Source organism: Semicossyphus pulcher, unplaced genomic scaffold (genome assembly GCF_022749685.1).
Source record: "Semicossyphus pulcher isolate SPU_LCO1_2020_fin unplaced genomic scaffold, fSemPul1.0.p SCAF_18, whole genome shotgun sequence".
Taxonomy (NCBI): domain Eukaryota; kingdom Metazoa; phylum Chordata; class Actinopteri; order Labriformes; family Labridae; genus Semicossyphus; species Semicossyphus pulcher.
Window position 1 is genome coordinate 1,883,722 of NW_027211691.1, and position 15,756 is coordinate 1,899,477.

The window sequence follows — 15,756 nt, forward strand, 5'->3', positions numbered from 1 at the left end:
TTACTTTGAAAGAGAGAAAGAACAGGAAACCACTTCCTCTGTCATCACCTCCTCCTGAACTGCGCCTGTAAACCTCGCCTCCTCTCTCTCCCCGCTGAGGTGAGGGAAAAAAGAGGGTGTATTAACCTGTCGTCATGTCGTGTTAACCTCCGCCGTGCTTGAAAGGCGGGGGAGGGGGGGGGAGACGCAAGGAAAAAAAGGAGAGTGTATGCGACGAAGAGGAGGAGAGGGAGGGCAAAGAGAGAGAGACAAAAGGAGGAGAAAGTCAGAAGTCAAAGGGTGAGTCAGAGAAGGAGGACAAAGATAGAAAGGTGAAGCTCCTCTCTGTCCTTCTCTTTCTCACTCTCCCCTCCTCTTCCTCTATCAGCCGTCACCCTGACAGGGCCGGTAATTGGACGTGGACCTCTCTCTCTCTCTCTCTCTCTCTCTCTCTCTCTCTCTCTCTCTCTCTCTCTCCCTTCCTCTGTCTGTCTCTCTCTCTCTCCCTCTCTCCCTCTCTCCCCCGTGGCTCCGCTCCTCAGCGGGAGCCTCGGGGCCCGGAAATAGCTGATGACAAGATAGCGGCTGCCTTTCATTCTGCTCAAGGTTACCCCACCCTTCCATGACAGACGAGGAAGAGGAGGAGGAGGAGGAGAGGATGGGTGTTAGGTGTGTGTTAGGTGTGTGTGTGTGTGTGTGTGTGTGTGTGTGTTAGGGGGTGTTTAGGTGTGTGTTTGCTTAAATGTGTGCGTTTAAAGAAAGGGCGCGACAAAGAAAGAGTCCATCCTTTATGTCTGTTTTCCTTTCAGCTCGTCCAGGTGACCTTCCTCTTGTCGTCTTTCACATCCAGAATGACACACAAACACACACACACACACACACACACACACAGATATAGGGCTGCCCTCTTAAAGTCAACGATACAAAGAGACCCCGTTTTGACTCACATTTTGTCGGTTGAATCTGCACTTTTTGTGTTTCTGCTGCCTCGCTGTGCACGAATGGATGCAGGAGCAGCTTTAAAGGCTTTAAACTTTATAAATTAAGTCTACAAACGTCCCTTTGGTGTGCTGTAGTGTTCACCGTGGTGTCCAGTCTGAGGCTGGTTCTTATATATGAGATGGAAATCAGCGTATTTTTCTGTGTGGCGTGGCCCTCTAACGTTACAGCGATTAGATTCTGATGTTTGCGTGCATGTAAATCATATACATCTAATAAAAGCATCTTGTGGGTTTGCAGGTAACGAGAGAATTAAACATTTAATATTTGCTTTTAGTAATTTTATTACGAGCAGCTGTCAGCGCTCGACTCTCTGCTGTTTGTAGTTTGGTTCCTGTGCTCCTGTTCGTAGACACAATCGTCTCCTCTCATTGGTCAGGCCGTTGTTTCTTGGGTTAGTTTGATTCAATCAGATTTAATTAGCATGAATTTGTCTTTAAAATAGCGTTTCTGTTTTCCTTCTATAACACTTCTTCATCTGCAAAGATTCCACATGCAGTGATGAATCTGTTTAAAGTTGATATTGTACAATTGCAAAATAATCCTCATCAAGATTCATGATATTTCTTTAAAGTGATTTTCAATTCAAATGTTGATTTCACATAAAAACTGTTTCCTTTATTCTGTTAGGCGCTGTCTGTTTTACACACTTTATATTTCTCTTATGTTTGAGATGTTGTGTAAGAACGTTAACATATTTTGCTCTGTGTTGAGGGTTGTAATGGCCACTACAAGCTGCAGCCGAGAGCTGCTGTCTTCATTGTTCATCATTCATGAAGTGTTTAACCACAGCCGAATGAACCTCAGAGATCTCCTCCTCTCAAACACAAACAGAGCCGCTGATTAAAACCAGGAAAAACTCTGAATAAAGCAGCTAAACTGAAAAATCAGAGTTTCTCAGATGCTCTTTGGTGGAGCTACGAGCCAGCTGCTAACTTTAGCTCATTAGCTGAATTAATCCTTCATCTGGTTGAATGATACTGGTCAATATGATAGTAATTGACTTTAAACAGGAAGGAAGTAGTCGGTGAGAAGATCTTAATGTTTGACTGACAGGAAACGTTCGTCTGACAGGTGAAACATGAGACTCATGCAGGCTGACACAGGAGTCTGATGAGCAGCTGAAGCTTCTTAAAGAACCATCTGATCCGACTGGCAAAACTCTGAGTCAGGTACAGCCCTACACACACACGCACACACACACACACGCACACACACACACACACACACACACACACACACACACACACACACACACACACACACACACACACACATACAGACGGTGGTGATGGAGTTCAGTGGTTGCTTTGGGAAACTTCCAGGTGTGAAGTGGTGAAGGTGTGGAGCAGGATGTTGGTGAAGAGCATGGAGTCATCTTACTCTAAAAAAATAAAGGTCAACCAAACACTCACACACTCACTCTCTCTCTCTCTCTCACACACACACACACACACACACACACACACACTCGTCCTCAGACCGACAGCAGGAACTGCTCCTGCTCCGGCGGTTTCTTGACCCAGGTGCCGAGGCCCGTTTCCTGCAGAGATCTGAACCACTGCTGCTTCACTGTCTGGTACGGACGAGCCGCCATCTTGGCCTCACAGTACATGAGCTGGCGGTCCGCCGAGCCGGACACGTGGACCCCCAACTGAAGGGGGCGAGCGAGGAAGGGAAAGAGAAGAAAAGAAAGAGAGAAAGTGAGATACATGAAGATAAGAGGGGAAACAAAGAGAGGAATAAAGTTGGGGCAGAGAGGCTAAAGGTTTGGTGAGAGGAGGAGGAGGAGGAGGAGAGCGACTAAACAAAACGAATGAGGCGGCACAAATGCATTCGGGTGGTGTTGGGAGGAGGTCGGGGTGCTGGTGGGGGGGAGGTAAGGGGGGGCTTCAACAGCTGTGTAATCTCCCCATTTAAATTTCACAAGCAATTGAACATTCTCTGTGCTTTTTGCGCATTCCTATTGTGGCGAGGGGAAACAATGAAGATCGGCGGAGAGACGAGTGAGGAGAGAGAGTAAAAGTTTCTTCTGCAGATTAGTGCGACTGCTCTTGCGTGGCTCTTATAGACGGCGCGCGGGGAGCACTTAGGGTGGGGGCCTCCTCGAGTACTTCTCCAAATAATTATGGTTTCATAGTCATTATGCTTTAACGGCCTCCATTTGGCGACGCAGGCGGTGTGTGTTACATAAAGTTTCAGGATGGAGATGAAAGTGCAGCGGGGCCGTGTGCTGACGGCAAAGAGCCGAGCTGCCAGCGCTGATACGACAGCAGATGTTGAATCTATAAGAGAGGAAACTCCACGTACTGTCTCCTACATACGTCTGTGTCTGTGACGGAGCGCATGTTGGCAGCATCGCTACTTTTACAAACACATGATTTGCATCTTTCTGCACCTTTACATTGACTTTGTTTGCAATCATGCCACAAATGAGCTTCGAATTGGTCGGGACACATCTAAAAAGAAGCCACTGATTCTGGCTGTAGACTGTATAAAAAGATGGCCGACATGACAGCTCCCTAAAAGTGAAGCCAAACCCTCTCTATCGCCCCCTGCTGACTGGCTGCAGTACAGGTCAGAAAGCCCGCCTCCTCCATGTTAACAGATGGGACACGAGTCAAACATGGTTTCTGTCATTATAGTTAGTTCTTATCATGCTGATTAATGTTCAAGTGTTCATTTTTCTGACAAGTTTACTTTTAATTAGTTATTTGATGCTATAAAAAGGGGGTGTGGCCTCATGATTGACAGCTCTGTTGACAAATGGGGCTCCTGCAGCGTTCTGTTCCCGAGAAGCAGAGTAGAAGAGGAACGGCGAGAGGAGACGTAACTAACACTAACACTACAGTCATTGAACTTTCCATCAGCGTGAATATCTGCTTCAGACCGACACAAGAAGCTGTTCTGCTGCAGACTGAGCCCACCTGAGGGCTCCAACACGCCAAGGCTAAAAGGTAAAGGTGTGCTTTGGGTGGAGGAAGCTCACCTTGCGGTGCAGTCTGCTCCAGCGGGTGAACAGGGTGTGTTTGCAGAGACGTGAGGGCGTCCCTGAGTCCCGTCTCCGTCCTGTCGCTGTGTTCACCACCTCCAGCTGTGCGTCACCCAACGTCCAGTTCACGCTCACACACGAGGCCTTCCCCGACTGCTGGTACTCTGCGTTACTCAGACCTGCAGGAGGACGACACAGAAGAGAGAATGATCTTGAGATTCACACTCAGGTGATGCAAATGATCGTTTTTCTTTCAGACCTCCTCTCTGATGTTTGGTTTAACCTTTCCTCCATCTCTCGCTGATGCTAATTCAGACGTAAACTTTGCAGCGCTGCAAGAAGTCGAGGTCAACCTGGACGGGAGCGATATCAAGTATGTAAGTACCTGTGTTTGTATGGGAACATATACTGAAAGAAATAAAAAAGTTGTCTCCAGTCACAAAGATGAAGCCTGCTCTTCACAGGACTGTCTCCACCTTCTCTCTGAAATCATTAGCCATGCTCAGCAAAGACACAAAGCGATCAGTCGAGGAAAAGTGGAGGTGAGGTAGAGAGTTAGCCGTCTGTGTGAGGTGTCGGGCCTGCTGTGGAAACAAAGCTGACAGCAGGAAAGAAACCAGTGACGGTTCAGGAAGGAAGAATGTCCTTGAAAGGCCACCGTAAGGGATTCACAGGAGCCAGTTTCACAGAATTTTCTGTGTAAAGGGGAAGTTGTAGAAAATGCTGAGTCACATAGTGCACTGATGGAGTGACCAAAACAGACCTCGGAGAAGTTTCCAGCGGAGGTAAACAGGCGTATGTGTTATTTATTTAAACAGGGATTATGCAGATTGATCAGCGTACACGTGCCGGTTTCAGTCACAAAGCTAACGTTGTCCCAGACGTTACGTTAGCCAGAAGGGTTTTGAAGATTAACCACAGACGAGTTTACTGACTTTACCTGCCTACAAAATGAAAGAGAACATTATGGAACATGTTTCTCTCTTGCCAAGAATTTTACATCAGTAGCAACACCATGTTTTTGTCTGTGTGCTAAATGTGGAGCTAGCTAGAGCTGCTGGTTAGCTTGAAAGTCTGTGACCAGCTACCTTTTCAGTAGCTGCTCAGTAACCTGCACTTTCTGCTTTTCCCATCATGCCTTGTGCTGGACTGAAAATGTTTAGTTTTTTCTTTCACGTGTTTTGTGTTACTTAATGTTTTTGTTGGTCATGTTAATTTTTCAGAGGATGTTGTTTTATGTAATTAAATGCCATTTTGTTCAGTATTAGTTTTAGTTCAGAGGAAGTGTTGCATTTCCAAACCCAGCTGGTCCTCCTGAGCTTTTATAGTTCAATGTCCGTCGACTGAGTGTGATTACAGGGTGGACTGTGGAACGCTGCTGCTAGAGAATAAATACTTCTAATTTAAAAGCCATAACAGTTAAAGCAGTCATCTCTATTGCGACGTAAAGCTAAGGCTTCTGTCTTATGCATGCTCACATTGTATGTTGACTACCTCATTACTTTATGCTATGTGTGGTGAGGCCGTGTCGGGACGGGCCGAGACTCTCTGCCCAGTTTTGCCGTCTAGCTAGTCCAAAATGCAACATCAGTCTTGTGCTGCATTCAGCCGACCAGTGGCAACCTGGATCCTTTGTCACTGTCAGAATCTGTAAATTAATTTTATTTTATTTTTATTATTTTTTATCTGTTCTGTCATTTTTAGTATTTCTCCTTGAAGTAACTGTTTGTGTATTTTGGAGGCATTTTAAATCTGTTCAGTATTCTTTTCAAACAGAGAGAGAGCGTCAGATCATGCAGTGATGGCAAAGGTGCGGCGCTGTCCAGAGTGCTGAAACCATAAACATAGCTCTTTAGGGGGCCCCCACTGAGCGTGGCGGCCGCACCCTCTGGGCCGTGTACTAAACGAGGGAGATCATTGTCAGCATAATAAGTTAAATGTAGCTAAAAGAAAAATACTTTCATTTCTATTGCAGAGTTTATGCTAAGCTAAGCTAACCAGCTGCTCTCTTTAATCTGGTGGAACACTTTCTGGGCTGCTGTTGGATTTTTTGTATCGCCAGTGGCCACTGGGATGCTAGCTTGTGCTGCGTTGCTTTTTTCAGGTCTTAGCAACATCCGTGCCTTCATGCTCGTCCCTGAACTTCTCTTACCTCATTGCATTTAATCTGAGTTCTTCTTTACACCCTAACGCCTCATTTTAATACATTATAACCTTGAGTAAAAACTACTTAAAGAAAGAAGCTAATTAATTGATCATCTGTTTGTGGGAGTAGCTAACAGCCACCTTGTCTTCCTCTGATTATTAAAGCTGAAACTGTCTAATAAGGTGTAAGCAGTGAGTTACAGAACAAAATGTTGTTCTGTGTTTTTGCTGCTGACAAAACTACGAAGGTAAGAAAATACTGGATGTTGCAATCTGTGTCATAAAGGCAGAAACACTCCACATGAAGCATGCAGGCTAACACAGCCTGACAGCTTTATATCCACAGTGAATCTGTAAACTGTTTTCAGAGAGCAGGCGCTTCACCTCGACTTCCTCCAGTTATTTATTCTATCATACAATGTTAAAGCACCTTCATATAAACCAGCAGACAGATTCTGTGCGACGGTGAACAGCAGTTTCCTCTGATCTCAGCGCCTGACAGACAGCTTGTTATAGTACAATACCTGATGTACAATCCCACAACACACGCCTGCAGATCATCTCTCTGCCTGCCACACTCATTTCTCCGGCTTCACTCTTCCATTCACCAATCTCTGCTCTTCTTTTCTGCAGCTCCGTGCAGCTGGAATGAATCGCCTGCCACAGGAACAATCCTCAGAGTCTCTTATTACCCATCTCTCCTCTCTCTGTGGAGACGCAGCTCTGTGAACAAAAGGCCCTCCGATCCATCCTGCCTCTCCTTTCTCTCGCTCCATTCATGCCTCATTTCATCCCTTCAATGGACCTCACTCCTCTGTTTCTCTAATAGACAATTTGATTTTTCCCTCATTGAAGACTTGATCAATTTCTCTTCTGGGGGACATAAAGAGGCAGAATTAAAGCCTCTGGATTCATAAGAGTACAGTACACATACTCAGGGATTAATATCTGAGGCTGCTGCGGAGCCACAACACAGGAGATCCTGAGTGTTTGTGTACTGCATCTGTTTGTGTTACTGCAGAACTGCAGGCTTTCCTGGAGCAGCTAAGGAGGAGTGACGCAACAGGTATGATAAAGACATTAACACAGGTATGTGACTGAAAGGTTGTCCCTTCAAATCACAGTGAAACAAGAGGACGTAGCCACCAGGTTCGAAATAAGCCATCGCCAGAGTGCCTTAAACCTGCATTCTCTCTAATGACCAGCAGGGGGCGACTCCACTGATCAAACAGAAGTCAGATCAACACTTTTTTTTTACTAGTTGATTTATTCCCTCAGTAAACATGTTCCTGATGAGTTTATGGTCTCAGTCTCTAGTTTCAAGTCTTCTTCAACACAGCATGATGTTCACTTAGTCACTGATGCTCCCGTTTAGAGTCACACAGACCAGAGAGAGGGGAGGGTTTAGGGCGGGGCTACCTGTGATTGACAAGTCCCTGCTATAGCGACCTGTTAATCAAGATAGAGACTTACCAATGTGTCTCAGACCTCTTTTTGTCTCTGAAACAAACAAGATGCTGACGGCCAAAAACAGCCATCCACAAACTGATGTGACTTCACAATGACTACATCCACTTCTGATATACAGCCGATGTTTGAAAAACGTGATAAGATTGATTTTCACCTTAAAAAGTGGTTTACCTCGCTTCACCTCGCTTCAACCTCGACTGATCATGTTCTTCCCCACCTGCAGCGTTACTCCTTACCTGGCTATGAAAGTGCTGCATTAAAGGCCTTAATGGTGTTAAAAGGTGCACTCAGCAGGTGTCCTAATCATTGATATAATTGTACCTCATATGAGCAGAATTACATTTATTCCAGCATCTAAAACAAAAGTGCACAGCTGAGAGGGAGAAACGTGTGAGAAACTGCAACTTTCACAAGAACAATCTTGGAACCCAAGGTTCATAACGGTGAACCTGTCGGGCGTGTCCGGTTTAACCTCCAGCCAACTCTTCCTCCTCCGTGCGCTGCATTGTTTACAGTCCAGTTCGCAGCTCGAGCAGCGACCGTGTGTTCAGATCAAAGGTAAATTCTCCCTCCAGATGTGTCTGCTAAATAAACGCTGTCATCTCTTGGTTCGTCCCATCCCCCGGAGGAGCGCCCGTTCATCTGTCTGTGCTGAGTCTCAGTCTCACTGTAAACAGGAAGTTACACAGAGGCTGCACTCTGGCTTACTGCAGCGGGATGAAGCCCAAACAGAAACAGATTTTCTTGTGATCGACTTTAATTAACGGCTCTTCAGTTTGCTGAAAGAACAACATCATGATGCAGATTAGGAACAACACGAAGCTTTGTCAGGTCTGTCCTCAGGAGGAGAAGAACACTACTTTAACATGAGACGGAGGGCGGAGCCATCTTTTATGATGCATTCAAGGAAATCAGGAAATCTGAACGCTGAATGGCTTCCGTGAAACCACATCCAGCTGATCTGTCTCAAGTTAAATGTTTGATGTCAAACAGATTGTTAGCTGAACTTGCTGCAGATGTCTGTTTATAGACATTAATAAGAAGCTAAATCGTTGACGCCGTTAGGAGCCAGGATGTCATTATGCTGCGCCTGCTTTTTCTCTCCACACGGACTGTTTTTCCTGCATACGCCGCAGCCTGCTAATAAGTGATTGGTCAATATAACTCGGACTACAAATGTACTACAAACTATGTAGAATCTGTAGATAGAGATTACACGAGACAGAAGAATCACAAAAACCTGCTACAAAGCAGCAAACGTTTGAAAGCCCTGCTGTGTCCCTTCAACAAGCATACAGAGGGAGAGAGCAGAGGTCTGTTATTAGGTTGCCCACTGACAAACCAATAATCAGGAATCAGCTGCTTCTCTTCAGACTTAAATGGTGTTTTTCTGTCCCAAAAAGACAAAGTCCTGCCACAGTCTGCGTTCACGCTGAGGTGGAAGTGAGCAGCAGGACGAGAGTGAAGGACGAGCCGGTCCGTCGATGTGTTTGGCCCTGAGGTTCAGGTGGAGCTGCTTTGGCTGCGCGCGATAAGAGCGAGCCTGCGATCCCCGGGAATTTCCTCCAGAGTGACACTTTTAAATAACCCCGGACACACAAAAGCCGGGGAGCTCATCAGAGCCACTGAAAGGAGGGAGGAGGAGATCAGAGGAGAAGAGGGGAGATCTCTTTTCCTTCCTCCCCCTCCTGCCTAGCTGTCTCCCTCTCTCCCCCTCAGCCTGTCTCTCTCTCTCTCTGTCCGAGCTCCCCTCAGATTGAATGGCTGTCTGATAAGGCCTGTGATTACATTGATTTGGTGTAGGGCCATTTCCAGCGTCTGTCCTTCTCCCTTCCTCCCCCTTCTTCACCCCTCTCCCCTTCAATAGACTGGAGCTGCTCAGGGATACTGCAGCTGCTCAGATCTGACAGTTTGGACACACACACAGAAAACACACATCATTGTGAAGTGTGTCAGAGGAGAGGGCGTCTGGAGGGACATTAGAGGCCACCTCTGTTTAGAGTAAAGAGGGTGTGAAGGTAAAGGGCATGTCTGTATCATTTGTCGTCACAAAGAACTTTAAAGGGGAATTCCAGTATTTGTTAACCTGGGTCTTTTTCTATGTTTCAGGGCGTTCAAACCGTTTTGAACTGCTCTGTAAATTGCTTCAGCCAGCAGCCCTAACTCGGCTCTAACGGCTGCAACAAAATCCTTCCATCCTTTTGCCACTGACAGGCTCAGACTGTCGGGTAACATCCCTTTTTATAAACCAGAATCAGCTGTTACATCCCTCTCTTCAAATCCACCAGGCTCCATTGGCAAAAATAGCGATTTTCCAAGCAGAACACAGGAGCTGCTTGTCTACCACTGCATCGATCGGTTTGTGTTATTGTGTGACTTTGCTGTTTGAAATGGTTTTAGATTCAAAACAATATTTGTGTCACACACGAGAACACCAACATATTAGCTGACCAAGTCAGAAGTAGACTAGCAACTCTCTTTTTCTGCACAGGGTAAAATTCATGTTTTCGTCAATGGAGTCTGGTGTGTGTGCAGAGAGCGATGTAACGTCTGTGTGTGGTTAAAACAATCATCTTCCTCTGTAACAAAAAGGTCTATCTCTGTAGGGATCCTTTCTGTCATGTTGTCACACACTTAGAATATCAATCTGAGCCTGTCAGTGGAAACAACAAGAACTTTTAGTGGACGACCTTTACAGCCATTACAGCCTGTTTCACAGCTGCCCACTGAAGTAATTACAACACTACCAACATATTTTGTACCTACAACTCATTTAGCCCCTACAATGTGAATATTGCTGATACTTACAATGGAGCTGTGTCCTGGAAAGAATCTGGGGATACATTACATATCACATTACTGCCAAATACATGCTGTATTTATATCGACTCAAAAACAGTCAACGTGACAGACGAGTCCCCCTCCTCCTGGATGCTCTACCCTGCTGCCTCTCGTCTTTTAAAGCTGACGCAGTGTTTAAAGAAGTGTCTCAGACAATCACCGTTATTTGTGCTACATGTGTAAAAGGCTAACGCTGGACTTAGACAATGTCTGAACCTGGTTCTGTAAAGGACGAAGAAAAAATACTACCCACTCGTTAAACAAGCTATGCACCTACTGAGAGGTTTATCATACTCAGAGTTAATAAATTAGTTTAATTACTAAGTATGAAAGATGAGCACATGGATCATACCTGACTACAATCCTCCCAATAAGACCTGTGATATCTGAAAGCTCCACCTCAGACAAGTCAAACGACTCCGTTCAAACAGCCTTTGAACAAATCATGAGAAATGCTCCCTGAGGCCGCGGTCGGAGGACTCGATGATAAATTCATCCCGGCTATCATCACCAGAGGACAATTATCAATCTTGATGAGGATAGGCCTCACAAAGTGTTCGTCCTCACGGCACCCAATTACCCCGAGCAGAGCCCTGTGACACAGAGAGCTGCGACGCCCTTCAGGAAGTGCTCTTAAAGCTGATAAGAGTATATGAAGAGTGCGTCAAGATTTAAGTCCAACTATTATTCACAGTTTGGATGATATAACCTGCTCCTGTGTGTGATCGTCTTTGTTCTTATCAATGATCCCCAGTAACAAAATGTGCCCTACATCTGTGTGTCGCTCAGCCGCTGCGACTGGCCTAGATCTGAAGTGACGGCTGATTCAGTCTCTACAAGTCGGGTGTCATTCAGATCCTCTTCCAGCATTCATCTCGACTACAAACGAACGCCTCGGGTCTCAGCGGAGCCCCCCGGGCAGACGTGCCAGACTACTTCTTCGCTGTTGCTTGTCTGGCTGGCACAATGTGACTGTGGAGGAGTGCGGCTACATGAGTTTGTCAAGCGTGTGTGAGAGTGTGTGTGATCTGACACATTTATTAAAAGGAGCTTCTGAAAATAGACAGTGTGTACATATGGCCCAGGATCTCTGTATGGGAGGGCCCCAGCTGAAAACACAGACGTGCTTTTATTTAGCGCAGAGATGAGTGTCACTGCTAGAAAGCACCGGCTGTCAACAACACGAGGAAGAACTTCAGAATAAGATCCGAGCGGATGATTCAACCGACCCCGAGTTTCTGGTTTTGTTTAAAGATAATTAACCAGATAGGCTCCAGGCTACTCCTGCTTTATTTCAATCCCATTACATAACAGACACCCTTGTTTTTTAGCAGCTTAATGTGAGGAACATTAAAATTAAAAGACATAAAGAATTTACACAAACAGACATCCACGTGATCCCTGCAGCTCTTTCTCTGTGATACAGAAGCCAAAGGTTTCCCCTGACAGAGCTCGAAGGATCATGATCACGTTGCTTCATATCTGCAGGATGTTAGCCAACAAGTTTGATGTAGTATTTCAAAATGTAGTAACAATGTTGTGTTCAAGGAATGATTCTGAATTTTCTCCCATTGAAAACTACATGTTATTTTATATATATCCATTATTTATATCCAAGTGAGCATTGACCTTAAATCTTTCTATTAATCCAAATGTATCATTACTGAGATAATGGTCTTTTTTTCTTTTTTTTTTAACATGTTTAGGAGTTCAAAGTAATAAATAGGTACAAAAAGTTTTGGAGTAGTGAAACAGGTGGTAATGGCTGCAAAGTGCGTCTTCTAAAAGTTCAGGAACAACAGAGGAAGATGATTTTTTTAACCACAAACAGACATTACATCGCTCTCTGCACACACACCAGACTCCATTGATAAAAACAGCGATTTAACCTTGCAGAACACAGGAGCTGCTGGTCTAGCACTGCCTTGTTTTTTTAGTTTGCTTTCATCATTGTGTGTTGTACAGGTATTGTTTTGGATCCGAACGCTAATCTAAAACACCAAAGTCACATTATAGTTAAGAGGTAGACCATCAACGCTCTTTCTTCTCTGCAAGGTAAAATACTTGTTTTCGTCAATGGAGTCTGGTGGCTTTGAAGAGAGTGATGTAACGTCTGTTACTGGTTAAAAAGAACATCTTCCTCTTTCTCTAGATTTGTGAAAAACACAATAACACAAACATATTAGCCAACCAAGGCAGCTGTAGAGCAGCAACTCCTGTGTTTGCTTGGTAAAATGACTGTTTTTATCAATGGAGTCTGGTGGCTTTAAAAGATAGAGATCGAGATAGGCTTTTAGAGAGAGAGAAAGGTCTATCTCTGTAGGGATCCTTTCTGCAATGTTGTCAAACAATCTGAGCCTGTCAGTGGAAGAACTTTTACTAGACTCACTTTCTATAATGTTGCCCCAAAGTATGTATGTCCTGTAAACCACTCTGAGTCTGACTGTCGTTGTCGTGTTCGTACCACTGAGCAGAGGCTGGTTGCGTCTGTGCGTGGGGGGCAGCGGGCCCAGCCGCTCCAGCCGCTGGTTCAGAACTCGCCCCAGATGTCCCGTGTGACGAAGGCTGCCGACGGTCACGCTGTGCAGGTACACCGGCTCCACAAAGTGGCTCAGCAGCGCCCCCTGCAGGCCCAGGATGTTCCATCTGAAGGTGAAGATAGGAGAGAGTGGAGGAGCAGAAATATGGATGTGGGGGAAAGCAAGAAAGGAGGGAAAGGCAACAGTTGGGGGAGGGAGAGTCGTAGGGGAGTGAGACAGAATCAGGGGAAAAAGCGGGAGAAAGGGGGAGAGAGAGAGGAGGGGAGGAAAAGAGAGCAAGCTATAATGACAGGTGGAGACAATTTGATCATTATCTTGATGTGGGACGTGATGAATAACAGCCTGGACTGACAGCACACATAATCTGACAGACACACACATCCTCATCCCATCACAGCAGCAGCAGCAGCAGCACAGCCAAAGGTCAGTGCATCAGCCTTCATTACATGGAACAACACATTAGCATGTGTGCATTCATCAGAGGCAGCGAGGTTAATGCACTGCAGGAGAGCTGCGTCGATCGCCCGCTGCTCCGTTTGTGCGATCACCTCAGGATTTGTTCAGCGAGATCCACCAGTGACACAAAATCACTGCGATGCTAATCCTCACGTCTGATACTGTAGCCAGCTGGTCGTGTGCCACTTTCTGCTCAGACCCTCTCTATTTAGCCACCAGATGCTAATTTATGGATGCAAAATGATAATTAGATGTTTATTATCACTGCTGCCCTTCAGAGAGAGAGAGAGCTGCGTGCTCTCCGCCGCTCTGGACTAATGAACTTATGTGAGGCACAATCAAAGCTCCACATTATGCTGCTAATTTTTAGATCATTGTTCTTTTTGTTAATCAATGTCTCTTTATCACGGATGCAATTAAATCTTCTGCCTGTTTTTTTCTCTCCTTGCAGACTTAATAATGACTCATTACGGCTTCTTTCGCGTCCCGAGCAGTCAATTAACACGAAGAAGCCCGCCCACGCTTTACCTGCTATCTGCCAGGAAGATCTGTCCTTCCCCTTAAAGAGAAGAGAGGAGGAGCACACACACACACACACACACACACACACGCACACACACACGCACACCTCCACCAAAAACAGAAATAGTTTAGCCTGAAATATTAATTTACCCAGAAAGCGACACCGTGAATCAGAAACATCTTCTAATCTCATGCAAGAAAAGGCAGCCATCTGGCTTGGGCGTGTGAATTTAAAGAGAGGAGAGACCTCTTCTCTCTCTCTCTCTCTCTGTCTCTGTACATCCATCCTTTTCTTCCCTCCCCCCGCTAAACGCCGACCATTAAAGTAATGTGTTCATCTGCATAAAACTGCAGTGGAATTGAGAACATCATCGTTATATAAAAAGCCATTTAGGCCCCTCAATTAAATCCAGCTGTCGACTTCAAATCAAATATTAGCAAAGGAGCTCGGCTGGGCCGGGATTAAGAAAACAAAGCGATGATCATCAGGTGAAGCATTGCACATTATCAGAAATGTTTATGACGGGAGCAGAGATCCTAAAATCCCCCGCGGTCAAGGCTGAACTAACTGTAATAAAGTGCAGGAGCTGGAGGAAGTGGGCGAATAAAAAGGTAATGGGAGGTTACAAAATGAGTGTGACAGAGGACGAGAAGAGCATCCAGGGGATCGCTTTAAGACTGCAGCATGTGTGTGTGTGTGTGTGTGTGTGTGTGTGTGTGTGTGTGTGTGCTCGCGGTTCCACCCTCCACCCTGACCTTGATAAACTGGCCCTTGGTGACCCACTCACTTTAACGACGGCCACCCATCATTTACACTGATATAAAAAACGGAGAGGGGAGGCTGCGGAGCAAAGCGAGTGCGTCTGCCGTCTGGCCCGGCGGAGGGACGGAGGGGCGATGGGGTGAGGAGGGGGGGGGTTTGTGGGAAGGAAAGAAAAGCAGGGTGTCCCTTCTCTCCCCCCGTCACTCTATTTTTTTGTAAAGTAATTGCTTTCACCCCCGTTGGTGACCTGGGTAGATTTAATCACACCATCTCCAGGCCGGGCCAACTGAATCAAATTGGTCAAATTAACAGAGGCTCCACAGGAGAAGGCTTCACCTCTGAGTGTGTGTGTGCATGTGTGTGTGTGTGTGTTTGTGCCAATCCTCTCACACACACAGCAGTGTCTCAGCTGTGGTCCTGCATGGCTCAGTTGGCACAGCGCGCTGCTTACTAAGCTAAATTCATGGGTTCAGTTCCTGTTAAGGCTCGGCGCTGGCACAAGAACAGAGACAATATTAAAAAGTGATTTAAGAGTTGCCCAGGTAGCTCACCTGGTGGAGAGTGGACCTTTTAAACCAGGTCCTTATCGCAACAGGCGGGCTTGATCCCAACCTGGGCCCTAAGCTGCATGTGTCCCCTCCCTCCTCTCTCATCTTAAGCTTTCCAATAAAGGCAAGAAATGACTGAAAACTACACAAACAAACAAACAAACAAACAAACAAACAAGAGATTTTAAATAAAATGCAACATAAAAGGTAGACGCGTTATTGTTGATTGCCTTCATTAGGTACGTGAAACAGACTGTATAAAAAAGTGAAACACTGTGACGTCACAAACTGAAAACGCACTACGGCCCGCTGACGTCTCTGCAGGTCATTAGCCAACAACAATCCTGACTCCCATGTAACAAAGCCATGTATTATAAGCTAACAAACCAGAGCACAGACACAGGTAGCTGCTAATCAGTGCTAACATAAATAAACTAAATCTAAAAGCGTTAAAGCTGTGTCTCAGACGTGTTGGATGGTCTGTTAGTCCAACAAAGCGCA

General features: G+C 45.7%; 1 protein-coding gene across 1 annotated transcript in view; it reads right to left on the bottom strand.

The window, feature by feature from the left end:
• Positions 1–2,440: 2,440 nt before the first annotated feature.
• Positions 2,441–15,756, bottom strand: part of adarb2 (adenosine deaminase RNA specific B2 (inactive)) — a 213,067-nt gene continuing 199,751 nt past the window's right edge. Inside the window, exons 8-10 of the mRNA XM_069667522.1 lie at positions 12,891–13,072; positions 3,968–4,149; positions 2,441–2,632 (exon numbers count right to left, since the gene is read on the bottom strand). Coding sequence (XP_069523623.1) covers positions 2,456–2,632; positions 3,968–4,149; positions 12,891–13,072 — 541 coding nt within the window. The 3' untranslated portion in view covers positions 2,441–2,455. The remainder of the gene's footprint in view (positions 2,633–3,967; positions 4,150–12,890; positions 13,073–15,756) is intronic.